Here is a 26,783-nt window from a genome sequence, read left to right as displayed (position 1 = left end):
AAAAAAAAAAAAAAAAAAAAAAAAATTAAAAAAATTTAGCTGCGTGTGGCAGTGTGCACCTGTAGTCCTAGTTACTTGGGAGGCTGAGGCAAAGGATCTCTTGAGTCCAGGAGTTCAAGTCCACTTGATCGTGCCACTGCACTCCATCCAGGGTGACAGAATGAGACCCTGTCTCCGACAAATAAACAAACAAATAAATAAAGAACAAATAAAATATCACAATCATATGATGGATACTGGAATCTTTAGCATAAATGAACTACACATATTTATAAGTCATCTCAAAAATAAAGTTGAGAAAAAAAGTAAACTGGAGAATATGAGGTAGTTACATAAATTTAATTGTCCAGAAAACAACATAAACATTGCTTATTTATATCTATACATATATATGTATATGTAGCATTCATATATTGACTAGGATGATATCCACCAGCTTTGTGTCATGATGTGAATCCTCTGGGAACGGGGGAGAAGAGTGGGCACAAAGGATATGACAACATTATCTCTAATATTTTCTTTCCTTTATAGTTAAAAAGACATTAAGGAAATACTACCAAGAAATAATGACTGCCAATTCAGGGCGACGGACTCAAGAGCATGAAAAAAACTCTCAAAAATAAATTAGACCAAATGTCCATGCAGTGAAGCTGAGTGGGTACCCCTGAGAGGAAATCAAGGTGAAGCCCACACTGCCCTGAAATTCAGGAATACCCATTGGTTAAAGTACATAGAATATGTCATTGTACAAGCTGCTGCTGGAATGAAAGTGTCACAACTTCCTCCCTACTTTCCCTCATTAAATATTGCTTTCACTAAGTTTTAAATTCTTGTTTTTTCTTTTTCTTTCTTTTTTTTGAGATGGAGTCTTACTCTGTTGCCCAGGCTGGAGTGCAGTGGCATGATCTCGGCTCACTGCAACCTCTGGCTCCCAGGTTCAAGCGATCTTCCTGCCTCATACCCGCTAGTAGCTGGGATTACAGGCATACGCCACCATGCCCGGCTAATTTTTGTATTTTTAGTAGAGACGGGGTTTCGCCGTGTTGGCCAGGGCTAGTCTCAAACTCCTGACCTCAGGTGATCCACCCTCCCTCGGCCTCCCAAAGTGTTGGGATTACAGGCGTGAGCCACCGCGCTGGGCCCTTAAATTCTTATTTGTAGAAACACTTCCAAAAGGTCCAGAGCATTCATTACATTTGAATGTTGTTTGTTTGCTATCTAATCTAATATGCATTTATCTTGATTGTCCAGGACCAGGAAAAGGAGTTAAGGAAAGCAAGCGGAAAGTAAAATCAGTGATCAGAAGCACTTCAGAGGATGTTGGGAGAAAATCGTATAGGTAAATTCATAACTGCAAAAAGAAGGAAAGACAATGATCTGGATTGGAGAGAACGGATAGGTGTAGGGAGGTGATGAAAAAAGGGGGGAATTTGAAAGAACACTGAAGGGAGCTTTAAGCAAGAGTAGGGGTGAAACTGAGGATAGAGTTGGCTGAAGGGGACAAAGGCAGAAGTAACAGCTCCTGCAGCAAAGGCAAGGGATCTGAAAATCTATGACTGGTTATGTGTGGTCTACTCTTCTTGGTAAAGGTGCTTGCCAGAACCTGCTTTTCTTTTTTCATGTCCTTGCTTGCCATTTACCAAGGAATTCTGCCAAGAAACCAACCAACCAGCCAGCCAACCAACCAACCCACCCAAACAACAGTAATCCAACTGCCCACTGTCGACGAATGAAGATGCTGCATTTCTGGGCGGTGGCAAGTCCTCAAAGTGAGTCTTGGAGGATCCACAAGAACCCGCAGCTGGTGGCAAGGGATTGTGGGAAGCAGTTCATTCCTGGAACAGTCGTCTGCAGGCCTTGCACGGAGGGCGTTCCGGGAGAGGTGGGCGCGCGTGGGGACCTGGACTCCCCACGCGCGGAGAGGGAGGTAGAGTTTGGAGAGGTGAGCTGGAGACAGGCTCCAGAAGGTGGAATTCTGGGTCGAAGATGGGGCGTGGAGAGAGTCTCTCTGAACTGGGGTTGGGGGCCAGAGCACAGGGCCCTGGAACGGGGCTCTCCCGGTAGAGACTGAACACACTACTAGCGAAGGGGTAGAGCCCAGCGGCTGAGCCGGTTGGGGAGTCCATCCGGAGCTCCGGGAACTCGGGGTCCGCCTCCTCCTCGTAGGCCTCTTCCTGGGCGGCGATCTCTGGGACAGATGCGCAGAAGACTTCCTGCTCGACGATGACGTCCTCCCTGAGAGCGCCCAGGAAAACGTCCACTTCCAGGCCGGCAGACGAGTCGCCCTGTGCTCCTGAGCGTTCGTCGACGGAGCTTAGGAGGACCTCGGGGATCAGGATGAGGGTGTGTCCACCGAGAGACACTCGCAGGATCGATGTCGGCGGGAGCTCCAGCACCAGGTCGACGTTGTCCAGGGGCACACGCAGGGCACAGCCTGTGGCCAGGACCACCACGGAGATGACCGCGCCCACGGCCGGGATCCCCACCGGGTCTTCCAGGCTGGGCGTCACGCGGGGTTCGGGACCCGCGGGCTCCTCCAGTCGGAGACGTTTGGCAGGGCCGGGTCCTCCTGGCCGCTGTCCCCACCAGGGCGCAGGGCGAGCTCTGGGGCTGCGGGGCCGGCTGCCCATCACCTCGACGGCGCTGTGGAAGGCGCTCCTGGGCCTAGCAGAGGACGTGGGGAGAGCGGGCGGCGAAGTCCTCTTTGAGGACTTTGGTAGGCGAGGTGGGTTGGGGCAGAAGCGGCAAAGGACCGCGCGGAGCTGGGCGAGTCTTCAGAGATCCAGGGACGCTTCCCGGAGACCGCAGTTTGTGCTGCTCTGAGAGCCTCGCGCGACGGAATCTTCCGCTTTTCTAGCGCGGACCCGGATGCACGTCCGATGACTAATAACGTGGGACGTCAGGTGACCTGGGCGCGCCAGAATGTGTCAGTATATGCCCCGCCTCCCGACAGTGCTCTGCGGCGGGCGTGGCCTAGAGATGATTGGATCAATTAGAGCAAGAGCGAGGTGGGGAGGTGGGGGGGTGTTTGGGTCTGGAGGGCAAGATTCCTTGGGTGTGCTCGTGGGACCCAATGGCGGTAATTGCTTTTACTCTTGGTTAAGAAAAGCCAAAACACAATTTCAAAAACTGCTTGCTTACTTTTATAAGTAGCTTATAGCTAAATGTCTCTTCTAAGATTTTCCAGGAATATACGAAAAATACTCATTGCTCCTTCCCCATCCTTCCTACGTGGTACTAAAAAGTTCTTTCATTTGTGATAGAAATTAGAAATGAAAATTTTGCTTTGATAAATAAACTTTAATTTTTGTGGGTACATAGTAGGTATATATATTCATGGGTTAAATGAGATACTTTGATACAGGCCTGCAATATGTAGTAATCACATCATGGTAAATGGTATATTCATCCTCTCCAGCATTTATCCTTTGTGTTACAAACAATCCAGTTATACTCTTAGTTATTTAAAAATGTACAATTAAATTATTATTGACTATAGTCACCCGGTTGTGCTATCGAATACTAAGTTTTACTTCATTTTTTCTATTTTTTTGTACCTATTAACCATTTCTATTTGCCCCCACCCTCACTACCCTTCCCGGCTTCTGGTAATCATCCTTCTACTCTCTCCGTACATTCAATTGTTTTAATTTTTAGCTGCCATAAATAAGTGAGAACATGAGAAGTTTGTTTTTTTGTGCTTGACTTATTCCACTTAACATAATGACCTCCAGTTCCATCCATGTTGTTGCTAATGACAGGATCTCATTCCTTTTTATGGCTGAATAGTACTCCGTTGTGTATATGTATCACATTTTCTTTATCCATTCATCTGTTGATGGATACTTAGGTTGCTTCCAAATCTTGGCTATTGTGAATAAAACTCCAATAAATATGGGAGCACAGATATATCTTCAATATCCTGCTTTTCTTTCTTTTGATTATATACGTGGCAGTGAGATTGCTGGATCATATGGTAGCTCTATTTTTAGATTTTTGCAGAACCTCTCAACTGTTCTCCTCTCCATAATGGTTTTTATGAGTTTACATTCCCAGCAACAGTGTATGAGGGTTCCCTTTTCTCCACATCCTTGCCAGCATTTGTTATTTCCTGTCTTTTGGATAAAAGCCATTTTAACTGGGGTAAGATGATATCTCATTGTAGTTTTGATTTGCATTTGTCTGATGATCAGTGATGTTGAGCACCTTTTCACATAGCTGTTTGCTATTTGTATGTCTTCTTTTGAGAAATATTTATTCAGTTATTTTGCCCATTTTTAAATTGGATTATTAGATTTTTTTTTCATATAGAGTTGTTTGAGCTTCTTATGTATTCTGGCTATGAATTCCTTGTCAGATGAGTAGTTTGCAGATAATTTCTTTCATTCTGTGGGTTGTCTCTTCAGTTTGTTGATGTTTCCTTTGCTGTGTAGAAGCTTTTTAACTTGATGTGATCCCATTTGTCCACTTTTGCTTTGGTTACCTGTGCTTGTGGATTATTACTCAAGAAATCTTTACCCAGATCAAAGTCCTGGAGAGTTTCCCCAATGTTTTGTTATAGTAGTTTTATATTTTAAAGGTTTTTTTTATTTTTTTTAACAGAGTTTTGCCCTTGTTGCCCAGGCTGGAGTGCAATGGCGTGATCTCGGCTCACTGCAACCTCCGCCTCAGGGGTTCAAGCAATTCTCCTGCCTCAGCCTCCCGAGTAGCTGGGACTACAGGCATCTGCCACCATGACTGGCTAAATTTTTTTTTTTTGTATTTTTAGTAGAGATGGGGTTTCACCATGTTGGCCAGGCTGATCTCGAACTCCTGACCTCAGGTGATCAGCCCGCCTTGGCCTCCCAAATCCTCTGCTGGGATTACAAGCATGAGCCACTGCACCCGGCCATATTTTGAGGTCTTAAATTTAAATATTTAATTCATTTTTATTGATTTTTGTATATGGTGAGAGATAGGGGTCTAGTTTCAGTCTTATGCATATGGATATCCAGTTTTCCCAGCTCCATCAATTGAAAATCAGGATGTTGAAGAGATATCTTCTCTCCCATATTTGTTGGAGTATTATTCACAATAGCCAAGATTTGGAAGCAACCTAAGTATCCGTCAATAGAGGAACAGATAGAGAAAATGTGGTACATATACACAATGGAGTACTATTCAGCCATAAAAAGGAATTAGATCTTGTCATTAGCAACAATGAGTAGAGAGATAATGTGTTGGCCAGGTGTGGTGGCTCACATCTGCAATCCTAGCACTTTGGGTGGTCAAGGTGGGCAGATTCCTTGAACAATTTAAAAAAATTATTATTAAGAAAGAGATATAATGTGTTTGCCATATTTTTCTGCTGTTCTATTTCATCTATTGTTTTTTCTTTTTTTCTTTTTTTCTTTTTGAAATGCAGTCTCGCTGTTTCACTCAGCCTGCAGTGCGGTGGTGCAGTGGTGTGATCTTGGCTCACTGCAACCTCTGGGTCCTGGGTTCAAGCGATTCTCATGCCTCAGCCTCCTGAGTAGTTGGGATTCTAGGTGTGTGGGATCATAGCCATGCCTGGTTAATTTTTGTATTTTTAGTAGAAATGGGGTTTCACCATGTTGGCCAGGCTGGTCTTGAACTCCTGACCTCAAGTGATTTGCTCGCCTCGGCTTCCAAAAGGCTGGGATTGCAGGTGTGAGCCACCGCTCCTGGCCCCCGTGTATGTTCTTAGCAGCTTTGTTGAAAATGAGTTCACTGTAGATGTATGGATTTGTTTCTGGGTTCTCTATTCTGTTCCATTGGTCTATGTGTCTGTTTTCATGCCAATACATGCTGTTTTGGTTACTATAGTTTTGTAGTAGGATTTGAAAGCAGGTAATGTGATTCTTCCAGTTTTATTCTTTTTGCTCAGGTCAGCGTTGGCTTTCTAGGTCTTTTGTGGTTTCAAAAAAATTTTAGGATTTAAAAAAAAATTTCTGTGAAGAATGCCATTGGCATTTTGATAGGAATTGAATTGAATCTGTAGATTGCTTTGGGTAGTATGGACATTTTTAACAATATTGAGTCTTCCAATTCATAAACATGGGGTATCTTTCCACTCTTTTGTGTCCTCTTCAATTTCTTTCATCAGTGTTTTATAGTTTTCACTGTAGAGATGCTTCACTTCTTTGGTTCAGTTAATTCCTAAGTATTTAATTTTATTTGTGACTATTGTAAATGGGATTACTTTTCCGATTTTTTCTTCAGATTGTTCACTGTTGGCATTTAGAAATGCTACTGATTTTTGTACGTTGATTTTGTATCCTGCAACTTTACTGAATTTGTTTATCAGTAGTAATAGTTTTTGTGTGGGGTCTTTAGGTTTTTCCAAACATAAGATCATATAATCTGCAAACAAGGATAATTTGACTTCTTCGTTTCCAGTGTGGATGCCCGTTATTTCTTTCTGTTGTCTGATTGCTCTAGCTAGGATTTCCAGTATTATGTTGAATAACAGTGGTGAATATGGGCATCCTCGTCTTGTTTCAGCTCTTAGAGAAAAGACTTTCAGGTTTTTCCCATTCAGTATGATACTAGCTGTGGGTCTGTCATATATGGCTTTTATTGTGTTGAGGTGTGTTCCTTCTATACCCAGTTTTTGAGAAGTTTTTAATCATAAAGGAATGTTGACTTTTATTATATGTTTTTATAGTATGAATTGAAGTGATATGGTTTTTATCTTTCATTCTGTTAGTATAATGTATCACATTGATTGATTTGCATGTGTTGAACCATCGTTGCATCCCTGGGATAAATCCTAGTCGATCATGATGAATGATCTTTTAAATATATTGTTGAATTTGGTTTGCTAGTATTTTGTTGAGGATTTTTTGCATCAATATTCATCAGAGATATTGGCCTGTATTTTTCTTTTTTTGAAGTATCTTTGGCTTTGATATCAGGTTAATACTGGCTTCATAGAACGCATTTGGCAGTATTCTCTCCTTCTGTATTTTTTGGAATAGTTTGAGTGGACTGGTATTAGTTATTCCTTAAATGTTTGGTAAAATTCAGCTGTGAAGCCATTGTCTCTCAGACCTTTTTTTTTTTTTTTTAACTGCGAGACTGTTTATTATGGCTTCCATGTCATTACTTGTTATTGGTCTGTTCAGGTTTTGAATTTCTTCATGGTTTAATCTTGGTAGGTTGCATGTATCTAGGAATTTAAAAATTCCTCTGGATTTTCCAATTTATTGGTCTATAGTTGCTCATGATAGCCTCACTAATGGTCCTTTGAATTTCTGCACTATCAGTTGTAATGTCTCCTTTTTCATCTTTGATTTCATTTATTTGGTTCTTCTCTTTTTTTTTTTTCTTTTTTTTTTGAGGCAGAGTCTTGCTCTGTCTCCCAGGCTGGAGTGCAGTGGCGCAATCTCGGCTCACTGTAACCTCCACCTCCTGGGTTCAAGTGATTCTCCTGCTTCAGCCTACTGGGTAGCTGGTACTACAGGCGTGTGCCACCATGCCAGGCTAATTTTTTGTATTTTTAGTAGAGATGGGGTTTCACCGTGCTAGCCAGGATGGTCTTGATCTCCTGACCTCATGATCCATCCATCTCGGCCTCCCAAAGTGCTGGGATTACAGGCGTGAGCCACCGCGCCAGCTGGTTCTTCTCTTTTTCTTAGTTAGTCTGGCTAAAAGTTTATTAATTTCTTTTATCTTTTTTAAAAGCCAGCTTTTCATTTTGTTCATCTTTTGTATTTTTTTTTTTTTCATTTCAGTGTCATTTAGTTGTGTTCTAATCTTTATTTCCTTTCTTCTACTAATTTTCAGTTTGGTTTGATTTTGCTTTTGTAGTTCTTTAAGATGCACTCGCTGGGCGCAGTGGCTCACACCTGTAATCCCAGCACTTTGGGAGGCTGGGGTGGGTGGATCACCTGAGGTCAGGAGTTTGAGACCAGCCTGGCCAACATGGTGAAACCCTGTCTCTACTAAAAATACAAAAATTAGCTGGGCCTGGTGGCATGTGCCTGTAATCCTGCTACTTGGGAGGAGGCTGAGACAGGAGAATTGCTTGAACCTGGGAGGCAGAGGTTGCAGTGAGCTGAGACTGTGCCATTGCACTCCAGCCTGGGCAACAAGAGCAAAACTACGTCTCAAAAAAAAAAAAAAAAAAAAGATGTACTGTTAGGTTAATTATTCAAAGTTGTTCTTTTTTGATGTATGCACATATAGCTATGAATTTCCCTCTTAGCACTGCTTTTGCTGTATCCCATAGGTTTTTGTATGTTGTGTTTCTGTTATCATTTGTTTGAAGAAAAATTTCAATCTCTTTCTTAATTTTTTCATTGACCCACTAGTCATTCAGGAGCATGTTGTTTAATTTCCACGTGTTTGTATAGTTTCCAAAATTATTCTCGTTATTGATTTCTAGTTTTATTCCATGTGGTCAGAGAAGATGCTTGGTATTATTTCAACTTTTAGGGAATGTGTTTAGACTTGTTTTGTGACCTAACATATAGTTTATCCTTGAGAATGATCCACATGCTGAGGAGAGGAATATGTATTCTGTAGCCCTTGGATGAAACGCTATCTAAATATCTATTAGATCCATGTATTCTATAGTGGAGATTAAGTCCGATGTTTCTTTGATGATTTTCTGTCTGGAAGATCTAACCTATGTTGAAAGTTTGGGATTGAAAACTCCAGCTATTATTGTATTGAGGTTTATCTGTGTCTTTAGCTCTAATAATATTTGCTTTATGTATCTGGGTACCCCACTGTTGAGTGCATGTATACTTAAAATTGTCATATCCTTTTGCTGAATTGACCCTTTTATCGTTATATAGTGACTTTCTTTGTTTCTTCTTACAATTTTTGTCTTGATATATATTTTGTCTGATATAAATATAGCTACTCCTGCTCTTTCTTTGCTTTCCATTGGCATGGAATATCTTTTTCCATTCCTTCATTTTTAGTCTATGTGTATCTTTATAGGTGAAGTGTGTTTCTTGTAGGCAACAGATTATTGAGACTTATTTTATTTTATTTTGTATCCATTTAGCGACTCTGTGTCTTTTCATTGGAATGTTTAGTCCATTTGCCTTCAGGTTATTATTAATTAGTAATGACTTACTCCTGCCATTTTGTTATTTGGTTTCTGGTTGTTTTGTGGTCTTCTCTTCCTTCTTTTCTTCCTTTCTGTTTTTCCTTTTAGTGAAGATGATTTTCTCTGGTGGTATAATTTAATTTCTTGTTTTTATTTTTTGTTTATTTGTTATATGTTTTTTGATTTGAGGTTACCCTGAGACTTGCAAATACCATCTGATAATCTATTATTTTAAATGGATGACAACTTAACACTCATTGCACAGACAACAAGCAAACTAACAAGCAAAAAAAAAAAAAAAAAACTCATAAAAACTTTACATTAACATTGTCCCTCCACTTTCTGACTTTTTATCTCTTTGTTGATGTCTTGAAAAGTTGTTGTAGTTTTTATTTTTGATGGATTCATCATTTATTCTTTCTACTTAAGAATAGTTTACACACCACAATTATGGTGTTATAATATTCTGTGTACTTCTTATTGCCAGTGAGTTTTGTATAAGAAATTACCGTGGGCCAGGTGCAGTGACTCACGCCTGTAATCCTAGCACTTTGGGAGGCTGAGGCGGGCGGATCACGAGGTCAGGTCAGGAGATCGAGACCATCCTGGCTAACACGGTGAAACCCCGTCTCAACTAAAAATACAAAAATTTAGCCGGGCGTGGTGGTGGGCGCCTGTAGTCCCAGCTACTCGGGAGGCTGAGGCAGGAGAACCTGGGAGGTGAACCTGGGAGGTGAAGCTTGCAGTGAGCGGAGATGGTGCCACTGCACTCCAGCCTGGGCAATTGAGCGAGACTCCATATCAAAACAAAACAACAACAACAAAAAGAAATTACCAGATAATTTCTTATTGTTCATTGATGTCCTTTTTATTTCTTTTCTTTTTTTTTCCCAGATTGAACAACTCCCCTTAGCATTTCTTATAGGACAGGCCTGATGTTGATGAAATTTCACAACTTTGGTTTTTCTTTTCTTTTTTTTTGAGATGGAGTCTCGCTCTGTTGCCCAGGCTGGAGTGCAGTGGCACAGTCTCAGCTCACGGCAACCTCTGCCTCCCGGGTTCAAGCCATTCTCCTGCCTCAGCCTCCCAAGAAGCTGGGATTACAGGTGCCCACCACCACGCCCAGCTAATTTTTGTATTTTTATTAGAGACATGTTGGCCAGGCTGGTCTCAAACTCCTGACCTCAAGTAATCCACGCGCCTTGGCCTCCCAAAGCGCTGAGATTACAGTTGTGAGCCACCGCACCCAGCCAGCTTTGGTTTTTCTAGGAGTCTTTATTTCTCCTTCACGGTTGAAAGATATTTTCACCAGATATACTGTTCTAGGGTAAGTTTTTTTTTTCATTCAGCACTTTAAGTTTGTCGGGCCACTCTCTCTCAGCCTTTAACATTTTCACTGAAAAGTCTGCTGTTGGAGCTACATTATATGTTATTTGTTTCTTTTCTTTTCCTGCTTTTAGGATACACACACACACACACACACACATATATATTTTTAGACAAGGTCTTGCTTTGTCACTTAGGCTGCAGTGTAACGGCACAATCATGGCTCATGGCTCATGGCTCACTGCAGCCTTGAACTGCTGGGCTCAAGTGATCCTCCTGCCTTGGTCTCCCAAAATGCTGAGATTACACATATGAGTCACTGCACCTGGCCAGGATTCTTTCTTTACCCTTGATCTTTGGTAGTTTGATTATTAAATGCCTTGTGGTATTTGACAGACATCCTTGCAGTTTAAGAGGACACTTTTAAAATAAATTATCTCCTAATGATGACTTGAGCCCTGCCACTCAATGGGAGAATCAGCAGAACCTGTAGGATCTTATTTGGAATTGACATTCTCTATTGTAATTTTGTTTCTGTTTATTTTTAAATTTTCTTTTTGTTTCACTGGACCTTTAGGAAAGATGATGCCCAGTTTTAAACATTAAAAGTGTACAAGTTGCTTTGTTACAATAAAACTAAATGTGTACACACACACACAATTTTAAGTTCTTAATGGAAAAATAACAATTGTAATAATGATGGGGTAAAATGTGGTGCTTTAATATGTGTATAGATTGTGGAATGATTAAATCAAGCTAATCAACATACCCATCATTCACATACCCCCCTTTTTTTCTGGTGAGAACATTTAAAGTCTCTTTCAGGAATTTTGAAATATGTAACACATAATTGTTTACTCTAGTCATCATGCTGTAAGATAGATCTCAGAAACTTCTTCCTCCTGTCTGACTGAAACTTTGTACCCTCTGACCAACATGGCCGCAATCCCCCCACACCCCTCTCACCTCTGGTAAAGCCCATTATACGCTTTACCTCTGTGAGTCTGACTTTTTAGAATTTCACATATAGGTGAAATAATTGTTTTTTTTTTTTTGCTTATTTTAAAAATATGGCATTATTAATTGAAAAATTCCAAGTCAAAACATTTGTTTCCCACCAATACATTGCTACTATTATTCCACTGTCTTCTGGATTCATTTTTTGCTGCTGAGAAGCCAGTTATCTAACTGCTTTGTCATTGTAGTGGCCTTCTCTTTTTGCATATTAAAAAATCTCTTTGACTTTGGCATTTTGTAGACTTATTCTAATAATCTTAAATGTGTTTTTATTTTTATTTATCATTTGTGAAAATTGTTATGCTTCCTTAATGAGGGTACTATGCTATGCCCAGAACTATGTATGTTCTTAGAAATATCCTTGTTTTTTCCTCTCTAGGGCACTGAAAGCCTTGGGACCTGTATCTGCCATAGGATGATAAAGATTAATGTACTCATGCCTTTTACACTAGTTCGTGGTGGGAATCTGTTCATTCCCCATACCCCAGATTGAAATAATAAAATTCTCAATACATGGCAATCTTACTACCTCCTACCTTTCTCCATCTGTGTTCTTTGATTTAGCTTAGAATCCCTTTATGATATCTCCAAGAAGATTCTTAACCCTGAGTATAGGGTATATTCTTTTCAGAGAATGTGAGGAGAGAGTTTGTTTAATTTTTTGCCAGGCTCATCATCTATTAGGGAACATCTTAAACTAAACTCTCAGCTTTTCCCCCTAAAGCAGATTGTGTTTTATTCTACTTGGAGCCAAGACTGATAAATGCATCTTAGTTCCATCTCCTTTTGTATTGAGTTTTTTTTTCTTTTTTGTTTATTAGCTTACCCACTAAAGGTATCATGTTTTGGAAGACTGGGACTTTTTTCAGGGCAGTGTGACCGCTACATTTTCTTTTCCCCATAAATGGACCATTAAAACCAAAACTCTAGGTAACCATGGATTGTTACATACTCTCAAGGAAACTTTTGCTTTAGCACTCACTGGATTCTCCCTCTCTGGATTCATGATTTGTCATCATTTTTGGTTTTGGAGAATTTCTCTTACATTTTGTAAGCTGTGCTTTGACTTTAAAAATATTAAAATAATTTTCTCCATCACTTTCAAGAGTGTTGTTTAGAGGATTTTGGGGACTGTTTAGTTTGTGTATTGCTGAAGATGGATGTCCTTTGTTACTTCTAGAGCAGGGTATCAGTCTCTTGCAATAGAAGACACAGTTTTGGAAACAGGGCCACCATCCCTCTTCAGAATGACTAGATAATTAGACTGGGTCTTGTGACTGATTAACTGCTTTGTTATAGGGAGAGGACAGAGAGATAATTGAGTTGTAGTGGCAATTGTGGGCAAGATGGTAGTACAGGGGAGTTCCATCTACTGAAGGCAGAGAGCATTGCTAGGAAATATTAAACCATATTACCTACAGACATCTACTTTCAAAAGAAAGATACAAGGCTCCAGAGATCAGAAATGGAGTAGGAAACACTATGTCTGATTGAGCAGCTGATATTTTGATGACTCATGGTACTGGGACTAAACTATATAATGGCAACTGGGATTTCTGCTCCTTTGAGGGGGCTAAAATTTGGCTCACTGCCAATATTCAAAGGTTGTAGAGGCACTAACCACTGTTTCATGGTTGTGCCTGCAGTTGATCAAGGAAAGACAAATTGAAACCTGGAATGAGCCTCTGCGTAATTGATTAGACCTGTGACTTTCCAGAAAGACAAGTTACAAGAGTTCCAAAGCCCTAATTCTGAATCGTGGTCCTAGGAAGACTAGGAGTGGAAACTATAAAAATTATAAATTTGGGATTCAGAAGATGAATTCCCACCCAGAATGTGCCCACTAATGAAAATTACTAAGCACGAGGCAATCCAATGTGATTAAAAACAAATAATGAGAGATTTTACCTGTGGGGAAATTGAATCAATTTAGTTATTAAAGTTAAAAAATTTTCAAAACATAAATGGTGGAATGCCTTCCATGAGCAAACTAGAAGTTTATGACACCAAGTGGGAAAGTTTTGAAGCAACAATCTTGAAAAAAAATCCTGAAAAAAAAATTCTTTGAAATGAAAACTTTCTTATAGAAGTATAAACAGAATAACAAAAACCAAACCAAAACAAACAGAATATTGGAAGCAGTCAACCAGAGTAGTTAATTGGATTAAAGAATAAAGGAAGTTGGGGCCGGGTGTGGTGGCTTACACCTGTAATGTCAGCACTTTTGGAGGCTGAGGCAGGCTGATCACTTGAGGTCAGGAGTTCAAGACCAGCCTGGCCAACATGGTGAAACCCTGTCTCTACCAAAAATGCAAAAAATAGCCGGGCGTGGTGGCTTACACCTGTAATCTCAGCACTTTTGGAGGCCGAGGCAGGCGGATCACTTGAGGTCACGAGTTCAAGACCAGCCTGGCCAACATGGTGAAACCCTGTCTCTACCAAAAATGCAAAAAATAGCCGGGTGTGGTGGTGAGCACCTGTAATCCCAGCTACTTGGAAGGCTGAGGCAGGAGAAACATTTGAACCTGGGAGGCAGAGGTTGCAGTGAGCCAAGATCAGGCCACTGTACTCCAGCCTGGGCAACAAAGTGAGACTTCATCTCAAAAAAAAAAAAAAAAAAAAAACAGGAAGTTGGATTTGATAAGGTGTACACACACACACACACACACACATATATATTAAGATATTTAGATGTTATGAGCCAGGGGAGATTGATTGAGCTGTGCCATTATATATATCTGATTGGATTTCTTTCTTTTTTTCTTTTTTTGGGACAGGGTCCTGCTCTGTTGCCCAGCTGGAGTACAGTGGCATAATCTCAGCTCACTGCAACCTTTGCCTCCTGAGTTCAAGAGATTCTCCTGCCTCAGCCTCCTGAGTAGCTGGGATTACAGGTGCATGCCACCACACCTGGCTAATTTTTGTATTTTTGGTAGAGACAGGGTTTTGCCATGTTAGCCAGGCTGGTCTTGAACTCCTGATCTCAGGTGATCCAGCCACCTCGGCCTCCCATCTGATTGGATTTCATGGGGAAATAGGCGATATTCCAAGAGATGAAACTTAAGATTTTGTGGTATTTCAGGCAAGAAATAATTTCCAATATTGATAGTTAACTAAATTCTATCAATCTAAATGAAAATATAGTCTACCTCTAGACACATTATAGTAAACTGTAGAACATCAAAAGCAAATCAACATTTAAAAAATATACTAAAATTAGCCAGATGTGGTGGATCACACCTGTAATCCCAGCACTTTGGGAGGTTAAGGTGGGTGGATCACTTGAGCCCAGGAGTTCCAGACTAGCCTGGGCAACATGGTGAAACCCTGTCCCTACAAAAAATACACTTGAGCCTGGGATGTTGAGGCTGCAGTGAGCCATGATTGCACCACTGCACCGCCGCTTGGGCGACAGAGTGAATCCTGTCTTAAAAAAAGAAAACACACACACACACACACACACACAAACAGCCAAATTACAACTTGTTGTAATATAAAAGGAATAACAACTTCATTGACAGAAGACATCCTGCAACAACAAAAAATGTCAAAACAACGGGCTAATATCTTTAAAGTACTGTAGTTAAATATCATTTTAAAATTAAGAATGAAGGTTAATTAAAACATTTACAGACATATAGTTCTCAGAAAGTTTATCACACAAAAACATGGTCAGACTTACAGAAGCAAGATAGCTTATCACACGTAAGACACAGTGGAAAGAAATATTAAAGGATATTCTTCAACAAAAAGAAAACTCAAGCTAGAATGAGGGAGTGGAATGTAAGAATAAAAAGGCAGGAAATAATTGGTAAGGCATAGTGGTAGATCTGAATAGTTACTGATGTTTTTAAATAAAATCAGCTCATTGACATCAGCTTCACCAGTAATATTTTATCTCCTATATACAAATATGAGACAAATACAGTAATAAATTAACATTTTAAAAGTTAGAAGTTTGGTTTACATGAGAAAAAAACTCAGGGTAGATTTTAAAAGGTATAAAATAATGTGGAATAGCAGGAATGCAAACACTTGCCATTGGGTGAAATCACCAGATTAACAAATTAAAACAAAAAATATATAACACAATGCATGCTGAAAACATCTGATAAAATTCAACACAACTTTTCATTTAGAATTAGAAGACTGGAAGAGAACTTCAGCAGGATAAGGGGTTCCTAGGAAGAAGCAACATACAGTATTGTATAGTAAGCATACTGTTTGGCAGTTTCCTGGGAGAACAGTTGGAAAAACCCTTAGAAAAACCATGGCTAAGTCTTCTAAAATTCATGGGAAAAAAATAACAAGGTCACTAAAAACGTTTAAGAGATCTAGTGGTTTCTTGGTTTGGGGAGAAACGGGAGGGGCAGTACGATGCTGGAGAAAGACTGGAATTTGAGAGAAAGAACTGATGCAAAACGAGGGAGAATGAAAGGATCTGAATATGACCTTGTAAAGAAGCCCAGAAATCTGGACACATTTTCTGGTATCCCTGGGCAGATTTTCTATTTAAAGATGAGGTCTAGAATATGCCTTTTCTTGCTAACGTCTTCGTCTCCTACTATCGGTAGTGTGCAGCGAAAAAGCAATTGTTCGAACACGGGGTGCCCAATTTCCAGGTTGTTGGATAATGTGAAAGATTCCCGCAATCCCAGAGGGCCGCCAGTAGAGCGGCCAGGATTGTTGTGTGTACGTGGGGGTGGGGGTTTATGCCTGGAACAGGCGTCTCCGGGCCTTGCACTGAGGGCGTTCTGGTAGCGGCGGGCGAGCGTGGGGACCTGGACTCCCCACGCGCGGAGAGGGAGGTAGAGGTTGGAGAGGTGAGCTGGGGACAGGCTCCAGAAGGTGGAATTCCGGGTCGAAGACGGGGCGTACGCTCTCCAAACTGGGGTTGGGGGCCAGAGCACAGGGTTCTGGCACGGGGCCCTCCTGGTAGGGGCTGAACATACTTCTAGCGGAGGGGTAGAGCCCAGCGGCTGAGCCGGTTGGGGAGTCCATCCGGAGCTCCAGGAACTCGGGGTCCGCCTCCTCCTCGTAGGCCTCTTCCTGGGCGGCGATCTCTGGGACAGATGCACAGAATTCCAGCTCGACGACGACGTCCTCCCTGAGAGCGCCCAGGAAAACGTTCGCTTCCAGGCCGGCAGACGAGTCGCCCTGTGCTCCTGAGCGTTCGTCGACGGAGCTCAGGAGGACCTCGGGGATCAGGATGAGGGTGTGTCCACCGAGAGACACTCGCAGGATCGACGTTGGTGCGGGCTCTAGCACCAGGTCGACGTCGTCCAGGGGCACACGCAGGGCACAGCCCGCGGCCAGGACCACTACGGAGGTGAGCGCGCCCATGGCCGGGGTCCCCGGGTCTTCCAGGCTGGGCGCCACTAGAGGTTCGGGGCCCGCGGACTCCTCCAATCGGAGGCGCTTGGCAGGGCAGGGTCCTCCTGGCCGCTGTCCCCACCAGGGCGCAGGGCGAGCTCTGGGGCTGCGGGGCCGGCTGCCCATCACCTCGACGGCGCTGTGGACGGCGCTCCTGGGCCTAGCCGAGGACGTGGGGAGCGCGGGCGGTGAAGTCCTCTTTGAGGTAGCAGATGTCAGGGGTAGGCGAGGCGGGTTGAGTAGAGTCCTCGGAGCTCCAGGGGTGCCTCCCGGGGGACCGCAGTCCGGGCTGCTGGTGGTGCCTCGCCGGCCGCCGGGCTCAGCCTAGCGCGTTGGAATCTTGGGTCTTCCTGACGCAGACCCGGATGCTCACTGCAAAGCCAATTATGTTGTAAATGACGGCAGCGGAACCGAAGTCGCAAAATGTCACGCAATGCTCCGCCCCCTGGAGGACTCGCGCTAGAGGCGGAGGTATCCTGGCTGTCCAGTATCCGTGGCTGTGGTTGGTCGGTCACGCTGGGAAAGTACTCATACAGGCCCCTAGGGGATAGAATGATCAGTATAACTTATTCAGAAAAAATGGTACAACTGTAATAGAATTTCAAAGATGGCTCGCCTGTAGAAGTCATGTTTTCTTGCGATTTCAGGGATTCTAGAGAAAAGACGGCTTAGAAAGATCTCACCGACCCATCCAAATGCAACATACAATTCCTTTAATGCTATTAAATTATTTCATTTTAGGAGTATTCAGAAAATGCAGATTTCTACTTGGGAAAATTGCTTTTAAAATACTAAGTGAAGCTGAAAGTGGTGGCTCACGCTTGCAATCTCAGCACTTTGGGAGGCCGAGGAAGGCTGATCGCTTGAGCCCAGGAGTTCAAGACCACTCTGGGCAACATGGTGAGACTCAGTCCCTATGAAAAATTAAAAAATTCAAAAATTAGCCAGGCGTGGTGGTGCGTACCTGTGGTCCCAGCTACTTGGGAGGCTGAGATGACAGGATTGATGGAGCCTGAGAGGTCAAAGCTGGAGTGAACTGTGGTGGCACCACTGCGCTCCAGCCTGGGCAACAGAGTGAGATCCTGTCTCAAAAAAAAAAAAAAAAAAAAAGAAGTGAAACGTTTGTGATAATTTCATCCTGAAAGTTAAAAATGTTAGAAAATTATTAATCATATTAATAAAATTTAAAACGATATTAATAAAATTAATTTTTTCTTTTCTTTTCTTTTCTTTTTTTTTTGAGACAGAGTTTCTCTCTGTCGCCCAGGCTGGAGCGCAGTCGCGATCTCTGCTCATTGCAAGCTCCGCCTCCCGGGTTCACGTCATTCTCCTGCCTCAGCCTCCCTAGTAGCTAGGACTACAGGCGCCTGCCACTGCGCCCGACTAATTTTTTTTTGTATTTTTAGTGGAGATGGGGTTTCACAGTGTTAGCCAGGATGGTCTCGATCTCCTGATCTCATGATCCACCTACCTCGGCCTCCCAAAGTGCTGGGATTGCAGGCGTGAGTCACTGAGCCCGGCCGTTATAAAATTAATTTTTAAATTGAACACTTATATTTCCATGATTCTTGAATTTTTTTTTTTTTAAGATGGAATCTCGCTCTGTTGCCCAGGCTGGAGTGCAGTGGTGCAATCTCAGTTCACTGCAGTCTTGGCCTCTCAGGCTTCGGTGATCCTCCCACCTCAGCCTCCTGAGTAGCTGGGACTACAGGGACTCCAAGCCACCCTATATAAGTACTGCTTATTTTTTTGTATTTTAGTAGAGACAGGAGCATGTTGCCCAGGCTGGTCTCAAACTCTGGCTCAAGCGATCCTCCCTGCCTGGCCTCTCAAAAGGGATTGCAGTGAGCCACCGCCTCCGGCTCCCAGCTTTTGTACTGAGCTCCCTGCCTGTCGCCTAGCTGGTGTGCAGCGGCCATCTCAGCTCACTGTGTAACCTCCTGGGCCTCCCGGGTTCAAGCCATTCTGCTGCCTCAGCCTCCCGAGTAGCTGGCAGTACAGGCACTTGCCACCACGCCTAGCTAATTTTTGTATTTTAGTACAGTCGAGGTTTCACCATGTTGACCAGTCTGGTCTCAAACTCCTGACCTCAAGTGATCCACCTGCTTCGGCCTCCTAAAGTGCTGGGGTTACAGGAATAAGCCACCGCGCCCAGCCCTGAGTTATTTTTTAAATTTTTATTGTTTTGAGACTAAGTCTCCCTCTTGTCCCCCAGGCTGGAGTGCAATGGCACGATCTCCACTTACTGCAACCTCCACCTCCCAGGTTCAAGTGATTTTCCTGCCTCAGCCTCCCTAGTAGCTGGGATTACAGGTACCTGCCACCACGCCAAGCTAATTTTTGTATTTTTAGTAGAGACGGGGTTTCACCATGTTGGCCAGGCTGGTCTCAAACTCCTGACCTCAGGTGATCCGCCTGCCTCGGCCTCCCAAAATGTTGGGATTACAGGCATGAACCACTGTCCCCTGCCAGCCCTGAGTATTTTAAAAAACGATCTTTTTCAATCTTCACAACACCTGAGGCTCAGTGGTAAAGCAAATTTTTCTTAAAAAAATTTTTAAAAATTTGTGTGGGTGTATAGTAGATGTATATATTTATGGGGTACATAAGATGTTTTGATACAGAAATGCAGTGTGAAATAAGCACAGTATAGAAAATGGGGTATCCATCTCCTCAAGCATTTATCCTTTGAGTTACAAACACACCAGTTACACTCTTTAAGTTATCAAATAGTAGATCTTATTCATTCTTTGTATTTTTTTGGTTTGCTTTAACCGTCCTCACTTCTCTGGTAAAGCAAATTTTTCAAAATCAAATACGCAGGTTGTGTTGGATGTAGGAATCAAATGCACAGACATAGCTGGCTTTAAATCAAAGACTCTTTCCTCATACTTTTATGAGGAAAGTAGGAGTAGATCACCAATTGGTACTGTGTATGCCTTTCAAATTAACAGGTAATACCCCTTCCCCCAGTCTTTTTTCAAAATGGCTTTCCCTGCTTACATTCCTATGAGCAGAGTATGTTTCCATTTCACTACATCTTTGCAAGCATTTCTTATTGCCACATTCTTAAATCTTTTTCAACCTATTGTAGTAAAATGCTATTTCATTTTGCATTTCTGATTACCAATAAAGTGAACCATTTTTTCATATGCTTATTTGCTATTCTTATATCTTTTTATTTGAAATGCTCCTGTCTTCTATTTTTTTACTTTTAGAAAATTCAGGTTCACAATATTGTATAGCAGTTATTCATCAGATATATGTGTAGCAAATATCTCTGTCATTCTCCCACAGTTTTTGAAGACATTAGCACCTGATTCATTATTATTCCCAGCCGATCTACCTCTGATATACTTTGTGGTAATTTTAATGTTTTCATGGATTTTTCCCCCTGAAGTCCTAGCCTCTTAGTTCACAATTTTGTTCTCCCTCCTACCTCATTGACTCATACCCTTGATTTTGTTGTTACCCCAAGTTGCAATCCCTTTACGATCACAATTTCAACATTTTATTCTCACAGCACCACCTTCTAACTTTCTAACTCAGTTTTAAAAAATATCCAAATCTATCCATTTTTCATTCTCTCTGGAAAAATCCTTTTATCCTACCGTCTTTTAATGGAAACTGATATCATCGGGTTCTCACTTCCTTCTTTACTGGGAACTTAAATTCCACGGACAGTCTTGATAATCATTGTCATATTTATATCTTCACCTTTCTTTCCTGTCTACTGCTTTGCTGGTTAAATCTATCTGCCTGCTTGGTGTCCTTACTTGTATAGCTGAATGTGTCTGGAGAAAAACACTCAATCTCTTTGACTAGTCTCGCTTTATAATCATGATCACTAACCTTCAGTCGGTTCCAAATGCTGCCAAGTGATCTTACTACATTGCTCCAGTCCATTCATTCTCTCACTCTTCCAGATGAATATTGCTTGCTTTCTCTTTTCTTCTCAAGCCTCCAATACTTAATCTTGTATTTTCACTTTTAAATGATCACCTTGCTTCCTTTTCACTGAGAGAATCGAAGCAATTCAAAGATATTTTTCAAAATTCCCATAATCACATCTGCCCGTATAGTTGCATCGAGACTACATATTCTGTCTTTCCTGTTCCCTTAGATAAATTGTTCATGGTCCTAGCAAAGGCCACCCCCTCCACTTGTGCAGTTGATTTAATCTCATCTTGCCTTCTCAATAACATTACTTTAGTAATTCAGTCTCTGTCCTGGATCATCAAATTTTAGCAATCTCATCAAATTTTAACTACTGAATCAATATCTTCAATATATAATTTGAGAGGAAACCTCTTCTGTGTTAAACAAAAACTCTTGACTTGACTTAAACTCCTCCAGTTTCTGCACCAACTTTCTCCTTATATATGAAAACTCTTGAGTTAGTCAACAATACTTACATTCCCCGATTTCCTTCCTCCCATCCTCTCTGGAGCCCATTCTAAGCAGGCTCCTCTCTGTGCCAGTCATCTATAAGCCCTCTTACTAAGGTCACCAATGACCCCTATATTATTATATCCAATAGTTAATTCTCAGTCCTCATCTTGAGCTATGAGCACATTTGACACAGTCAATCACTCTGTCCTTTAAACATTTACCCCTTTGGCATCCAAGATCTTTCACTTTCCCAGTCAGTCTTTGGCATCTTCTTATTTTTTCCCCTCATTCTGAAGGTTGGAATATCGTAGGAATCAGTTCTTGGCCTCTTTTTTTTTCCCTATCAACTTTTACTCTCTTATGTTAAATGCCATCTGTACATTGGTGACTCTCAAATATGCATCTCCCTCCTGTACCTCCCCTGTGAACATACAATTGCATTGTCAACATTTTCTCCTGAATATCTGCTAATTTGAAACACATGTAGTTTTCATTTTTATAGGTCAGAATAGTCGAATATTTCTCATTTTATGTATTTCAACATAATAATAGGTGGTTCAAACTTTGGGTCCAAATTTGAGCTCTTTGTACTTCCCCAAACCCAATTATCTCCAAGTATTGACCATCACAGTAATCGGTAACTCCATCCTTCCTTTTGCTCAAACCAAAACTTTGGATTATCCTTGAGTGTCTTCCTTTCATGCTCCATAGCCATTCCATCAGGACATCCTAGATCATGCCACTTCTTACCATCCCTCCAACTACCACCCTACTACCACTTTTATCTCTTGAGTAAATTACTGTAGAAGCCTCCTAAATGGTTTCTTTGCATCTCTCCTATGTCTCTTTTCCAGCTAATCTCCATACAATAGCTAGAGTTGTTCTGTTAAACCATAAGTAGATTATGTCACTCTGCTCAAACACCTCCAATTCCATTCAGGGTAAAAGCCAATGTTTTTATATGGGCCTATGGGTTGTATTGAACTCCCATTATCTGTCAGAGTTTATCTTCTATCACTCTGTCCTTTGCTCTCTGGTTTCCATGATTTTCTTAAAAATTGACAGGCATGCTTACAGATTTTGCAATTGTTCTTCTTCTGCCTAGAACACTTTACATCTGTTTATCTGAGTGTTTCCTCACTTCCTTCAGATCATGTTGCCAGCAGCTCAATTTCTGAGGTTTCCCCAGAGCACACTATCTAAGATGGCAATCCCTGACCCTTCTACCGCCCCTCTCTACCTTAATTTAATCCTTAGCACTTATCAGTGTTTAACATGTGGTGCATTTTATTTATTTATCTTGTTTATTGTCAGTATTCTCTTCACTAGACTATAAGCTCCTCATGGCAGCAATGGTTAACTTTAGCTTTTATTTTGCTCTTTGCTATTTCTTGGAACACTCTCCGGTGTATGGTAGACAATAAAAAATATATGTTGAAGGAATAAATACTTTTTCTCCATCAATTATGAGCAGTTCTCATTTATCATGAATCTCTTCAAATATTGCCTTCCACCCCATTTTCTCTGTTTTCTCCCCCTGGAATAACAACTAGTCATGTTAAAACTTCTTCTTTTCCTTTTTAATAACCACGGCCAACTGGCTTTTTTTTTTTTTTTTTTTTTTGGAGAAGGGAACACAAAAATAACAACATGAGACAGTTGGGACCTGAGGATAGGAAGAACAATCTTTCCTCCCCATACATGCCAACTGCCTCAAATAAAAAAATAGCCAACTATGGAAGAGCAGCAGCCACTCTTCCTTTCCTTTAATAACTCTTATTCCGTTTTTATTAATTTTTGTCTGTTCTCTTCTATGATAGATAGTTTTTCCAGATCTCTAATTCTCTCTTTAGCTGTTTCTAATATGTTGTTTAAATGCATAACTTATATTTTTATCTAAATGTTTATATAGTATATCTCTGGAGGTTGCTTTTTTATGCATATGCATGAGAATAAATGGAGGTTAATTTTAACTAATTTTAAAAAAGGCAGTTATGTCATTTTTCACAGTTTCTGGTTCCTTAGCCTCGTTTCCCTTACTTTATTTTGTTGAAAAATTTATATATACCTTTACAATATTTTGGATCTGGTAAATATCTTCATTGTTTGAGGGACTGAATTGCTGTTTCTTCTTTTAGCTTTCTCTCATTTATGTTGAGTTGTTTCTTAAGTCTCTGCTTTGGAATGCGAGAGTGCTCATTGGAATTTTATGTTTGAAAGAACTTTGAGGCCTAAGGAAAAGGAGTATTTTCACAAAGAGGACTTCAGATGCTTTGGGAAGTTTCCAGAAACATTTTCAAATAGCAAACCCTTTAGACTAACCCCCCCCTTTCTCTCTCTGTTCCTCCTATCTGTTGTCTTCCTTTACTTCTCCTTTCCCTTCCTTCACTTTTCCTTCTTTCCTTTCTTTTCTCTGCCTTCTTTCTTTCTTTATTTTTCCACAAAGACAGTGTGAGTTCCAGATCAGAGTCACATCAGAGCCATCCTTGGCTTGTACCTCTCTTGGTCTAAGTGGCTTACCTGGTGGGGTGACCAAAACATGTCTTTGAGGAGAATGAGCCCCTGGTAACCATTAAATCATCTGGGTGCCAAACATTCTTCACTGCCCTAATTGTGAAATTTGCAGAGGAACTTTTATTTCCTCCTCCATTCAGAGGCAAGGTTCTGATAGACAAAATTTACTACCATCTCCCTTGGAAGATTTGGTGTTTTAGTTCACTTACTGATGTAGTCATATTTGGGGGTCTGGGATCTATGCAGGGGTTCTCCAATACAACTCCCATCCTGTTTGTGCACTTCGGCTTGCCTCCTGATCCTCATATTTGCATCATAAAACGAAAGCTCTAGGCTATCATAGGCTTTTAATCATTTTAATCTTTCTGTATTTTCTTTACTTGATTTTAAAGGATGTTAAAAAAGTATGCAGCACTTTTATATGTTTTGATCATGAGGAATTTTGTGGCCATTCTAGTCCAAAATAGATGTCTTTGATTATTTCTTCATGTGTAGACTGTGCTCTGAAGAAATAGAAGTCACTATTCGTAGAAATAGATTCATCACCCTAGACTAGGACTTGAAGCTGATGAGTTGTTGCTTCTTTATTCTATGCTACATGGTGGGAGGCATATGATATGGTGTAAGGGTGTGTGTGTGTGTGTGTGTGTGTGTGTGAATCATAGTCAAAATAGTAGTCAGTGTGAAGAGGGGATATTCTTTCCCTTCTGCAGAGCATTAATATTGATAGGAAAAAAATAAAACATAAATGTCAGTTCTCAAAATAATTAAACAACTTTATAGGGTCCAGAAATGGAGCAAAAGTACAAACTTTAAGTGCATATTTCTTGTCATTTAAAATAAATAAATATGTTTTTAAAAAGTTCTATTTAAAATGTACAAACATTGCCTGACACTTGGTAAGCACTCAACAGATGTAGCCTTATTAATATTACTGCATACATTTACTACAAAACTTACCACAGGTATTCAGTAAAATTTTTGCTGAGTAGATGACTAAACAGAGAGGCAAAGAGGAACCAGAAGTTGAGGTCATGGTGGTCACTGGAGGAAGAGTTTCAAGAAGGTGGAAGTGGTCAGCCAAGTTAGGTGACAAATCAAGTACTGAAGAAATACTGTCATATTTGACAATCAGATGAAGAGACCTGACCAAGAAACAGCTTGTGTGAAGTGGTAAGGACAGAAGGTAGACTGTAGTGGGTTTTGGAGGAAGTGGAAACGAGGAAGAAGAAATAGGAAAGTAGATATTATAAATCCGTGTGACAGCAATATTGAGATAAGGATGAATACATTTGATTTGCTACCTGAATTTTAAAAAATCTGCTTACAAAAAATGACAGGTTTATTGAAATATTGGGGTATCTGATAGATTTTCCACTTATCTTTGGGCCTCTTGATGTTGGGTAAAACTTCAGTAATTAAAATTCAAGTCTAGAGCTAGCAGGCAGAACCTGCAGGCAGAAACTTCAAGTTCAGAACTATGAAAAGAGTTATGATGGTGAAGCAGATGATGATGTTCATCATGATGAAGTAATGTTACTTTATTAAAAAAGTAAAGTAACTGGCATGCTTTAGAGTTGCTCAATAAATAATTAATAGTTCTATCAGTATAAAATATTGGCTATCCAGAATTCAAATTATTATTGACAATTGAATTTTTTTAGTAGCCCTGGGCTTTTCCATTAAATTACATTTACCCAATGTGTGTGAAGTTTTTTCTAGCATACTAAAATCTTCCCTGCCTTATAAGGCCATTGTTGAATTCAGAGTCAGCATTATTATGGATTCGTGTAGTTTAGTGAATGGATGAAATGTGTAGAATTGATTGCTCACTTGCTAAATGGTGCCATATTGCTGAGACCCCCGCTTTTTTTTTTGAGCCGGAGTCTTATTCTGTCGACCAGGCTGGAGTGCAGTGGCCTGCGCGATCTCTGCTCACTGCAACCTCTGCCTCCTAGCTTCAAGTGATTCTCCTGCCCGAATAGCTGGGATTGCAGGTGTGCACCACCATGCTCGGCTAGTTTTTTTATTTTTAGTAGAGAGGTTTCACCATGTTGGCCAGGCTGGTCTTAAACTCCTGGTCTCAAGTGATCTGCCTGCCGTGGTCTCCCAAAGTGCTGGGATTACAGGCGTGAACCACTCAGCCTGGTCAGGCCTTTTATTTTTGTTATTTTATTTATTTATTTATTTATTTATTTATTTATTTATTTATTTATTTATTTTTGAGACAGGGTCTCACTCCTGTTGCCCAAGCTGGAGTGCAGTGATGAGATCACAGCTTACTACATCCTTGACTTCTCAGGTTCAGGTGATCCTCCCACCTCCGCCTCCTGAGTAGCTGAGACCATAGTTGTGCACCACCATGCCCAGCTAATTTTTTAAATTTTTAGTAGAGGAGGGGTTTTGTCATGCATGTTGCCCAGGCTGGTTTTGAACTCTAGGGCTCAAGCGATTTGCCCACCTTGGCATCCCAAAGTACAAGAATTACAGGTGTGAGCCACCACTCTGGGGCCGGTTTTTTTTTTTTTTTTTTTTTAATAGGTTTATTAACCTTCTCTCTTTTGTCAGATTGTTGTCTCTTAGTTTTTACAGTTGTCAGTTTGCCACCTGGTAGGAATTGTTGCCTTCCTTTGATCTGCTATGGGACTGGAAATTCAATAACAGCCCCATTAAAAAGATAAGTAAACTGAGAGCACACAGGCTCTGAATGAGGATCTGAGAGGCTATGCAAAGTTTTGTGTCATCTTTTTTGACTTCTCAGAGATCTACTGATTCTTTGCGTGTTCTCATATTTTAGATCATATTGCAAAAGCATAAAAATTCTTGGCATATTGAAAAAAATTTATCAAAGAAATAAAGGAGAAGAAAATATATGAAAATAAAACGGTGCACAATTGATACTGGAGTCCACTCATAGATCAGAACCTCAAAACATGAAGTGGCAGATGGAATTTCAGCTCCTTTTAGAGGGCTGCAATTCCGCTCCCTGCCTGACAGTCATTGACTAATGCTGACCATTTTGAGCCAGTTGCTGTAGAAGTTGTGGTTTGGCTTCATGGACTTGTTACTACAGAGATTGTTTGGATACTTGCACTAC

At 41.0% G+C, this 26,783-nt stretch overlaps 2 protein-coding genes across 2 annotated transcripts; both read right to left on the bottom strand.

Moving 5' to 3' along the window:
• Positions 1-320: 320 nt before the first annotated feature.
• LOC101006930 (proline-rich protein 23A) lies at positions 321-3,333 on the bottom strand. The gene has a single exon (XM_003895040.4). The coding sequence runs from the start codon at positions 2,628-2,630 to the stop codon at positions 1,830-1,832; it is 801 nt and encodes a 266-aa protein (XP_003895089.2). The 5' UTR covers positions 2,631-3,333; the 3' UTR covers positions 321-1,829.
• An 11,955-nt stretch (positions 3,334-15,288) lies between these two features.
• Positions 15,289-17,580, bottom strand: PRR23B (proline rich 23B). The gene has a single exon (XM_003919435.5). The coding sequence runs from the start codon at positions 16,904-16,906 to the stop codon at positions 16,118-16,120; it is 789 nt and encodes a 262-aa protein (XP_003919484.3). The 5' UTR covers positions 16,907-17,580; the 3' UTR covers positions 15,289-16,117.
• Between the last annotated feature and the right edge of the window lie 9,203 nt (positions 17,581-26,783).

Source organism: Papio anubis, chromosome 2 (assembly GCF_008728515.1).
Source record: "Papio anubis isolate 15944 chromosome 2, Panubis1.0, whole genome shotgun sequence".
Classification (NCBI taxonomy): Eukaryota; Metazoa; Chordata; class Mammalia; order Primates; family Cercopithecidae; genus Papio; species Papio anubis.
This window is presented reverse-complemented; position numbering and strand designations above follow the sequence as displayed.

Bases quoted from the DNA above. Each gene is read 5' to 3' on its own strand.
- LOC101006930 (XM_003895040.4), bottom strand. From the start codon at position 2,630: ATGGGCAGCCGGCCCCGCAGCCCCAGAGCTCGCCCTGCGCCCTGGTGG.
- PRR23B (XM_003919435.5), bottom strand. From the start codon at position 16,906: ATGGGCAGCCGGCCCCGCAGCCCCAGAGCTCGCCCTGCGCCCTGGTGG.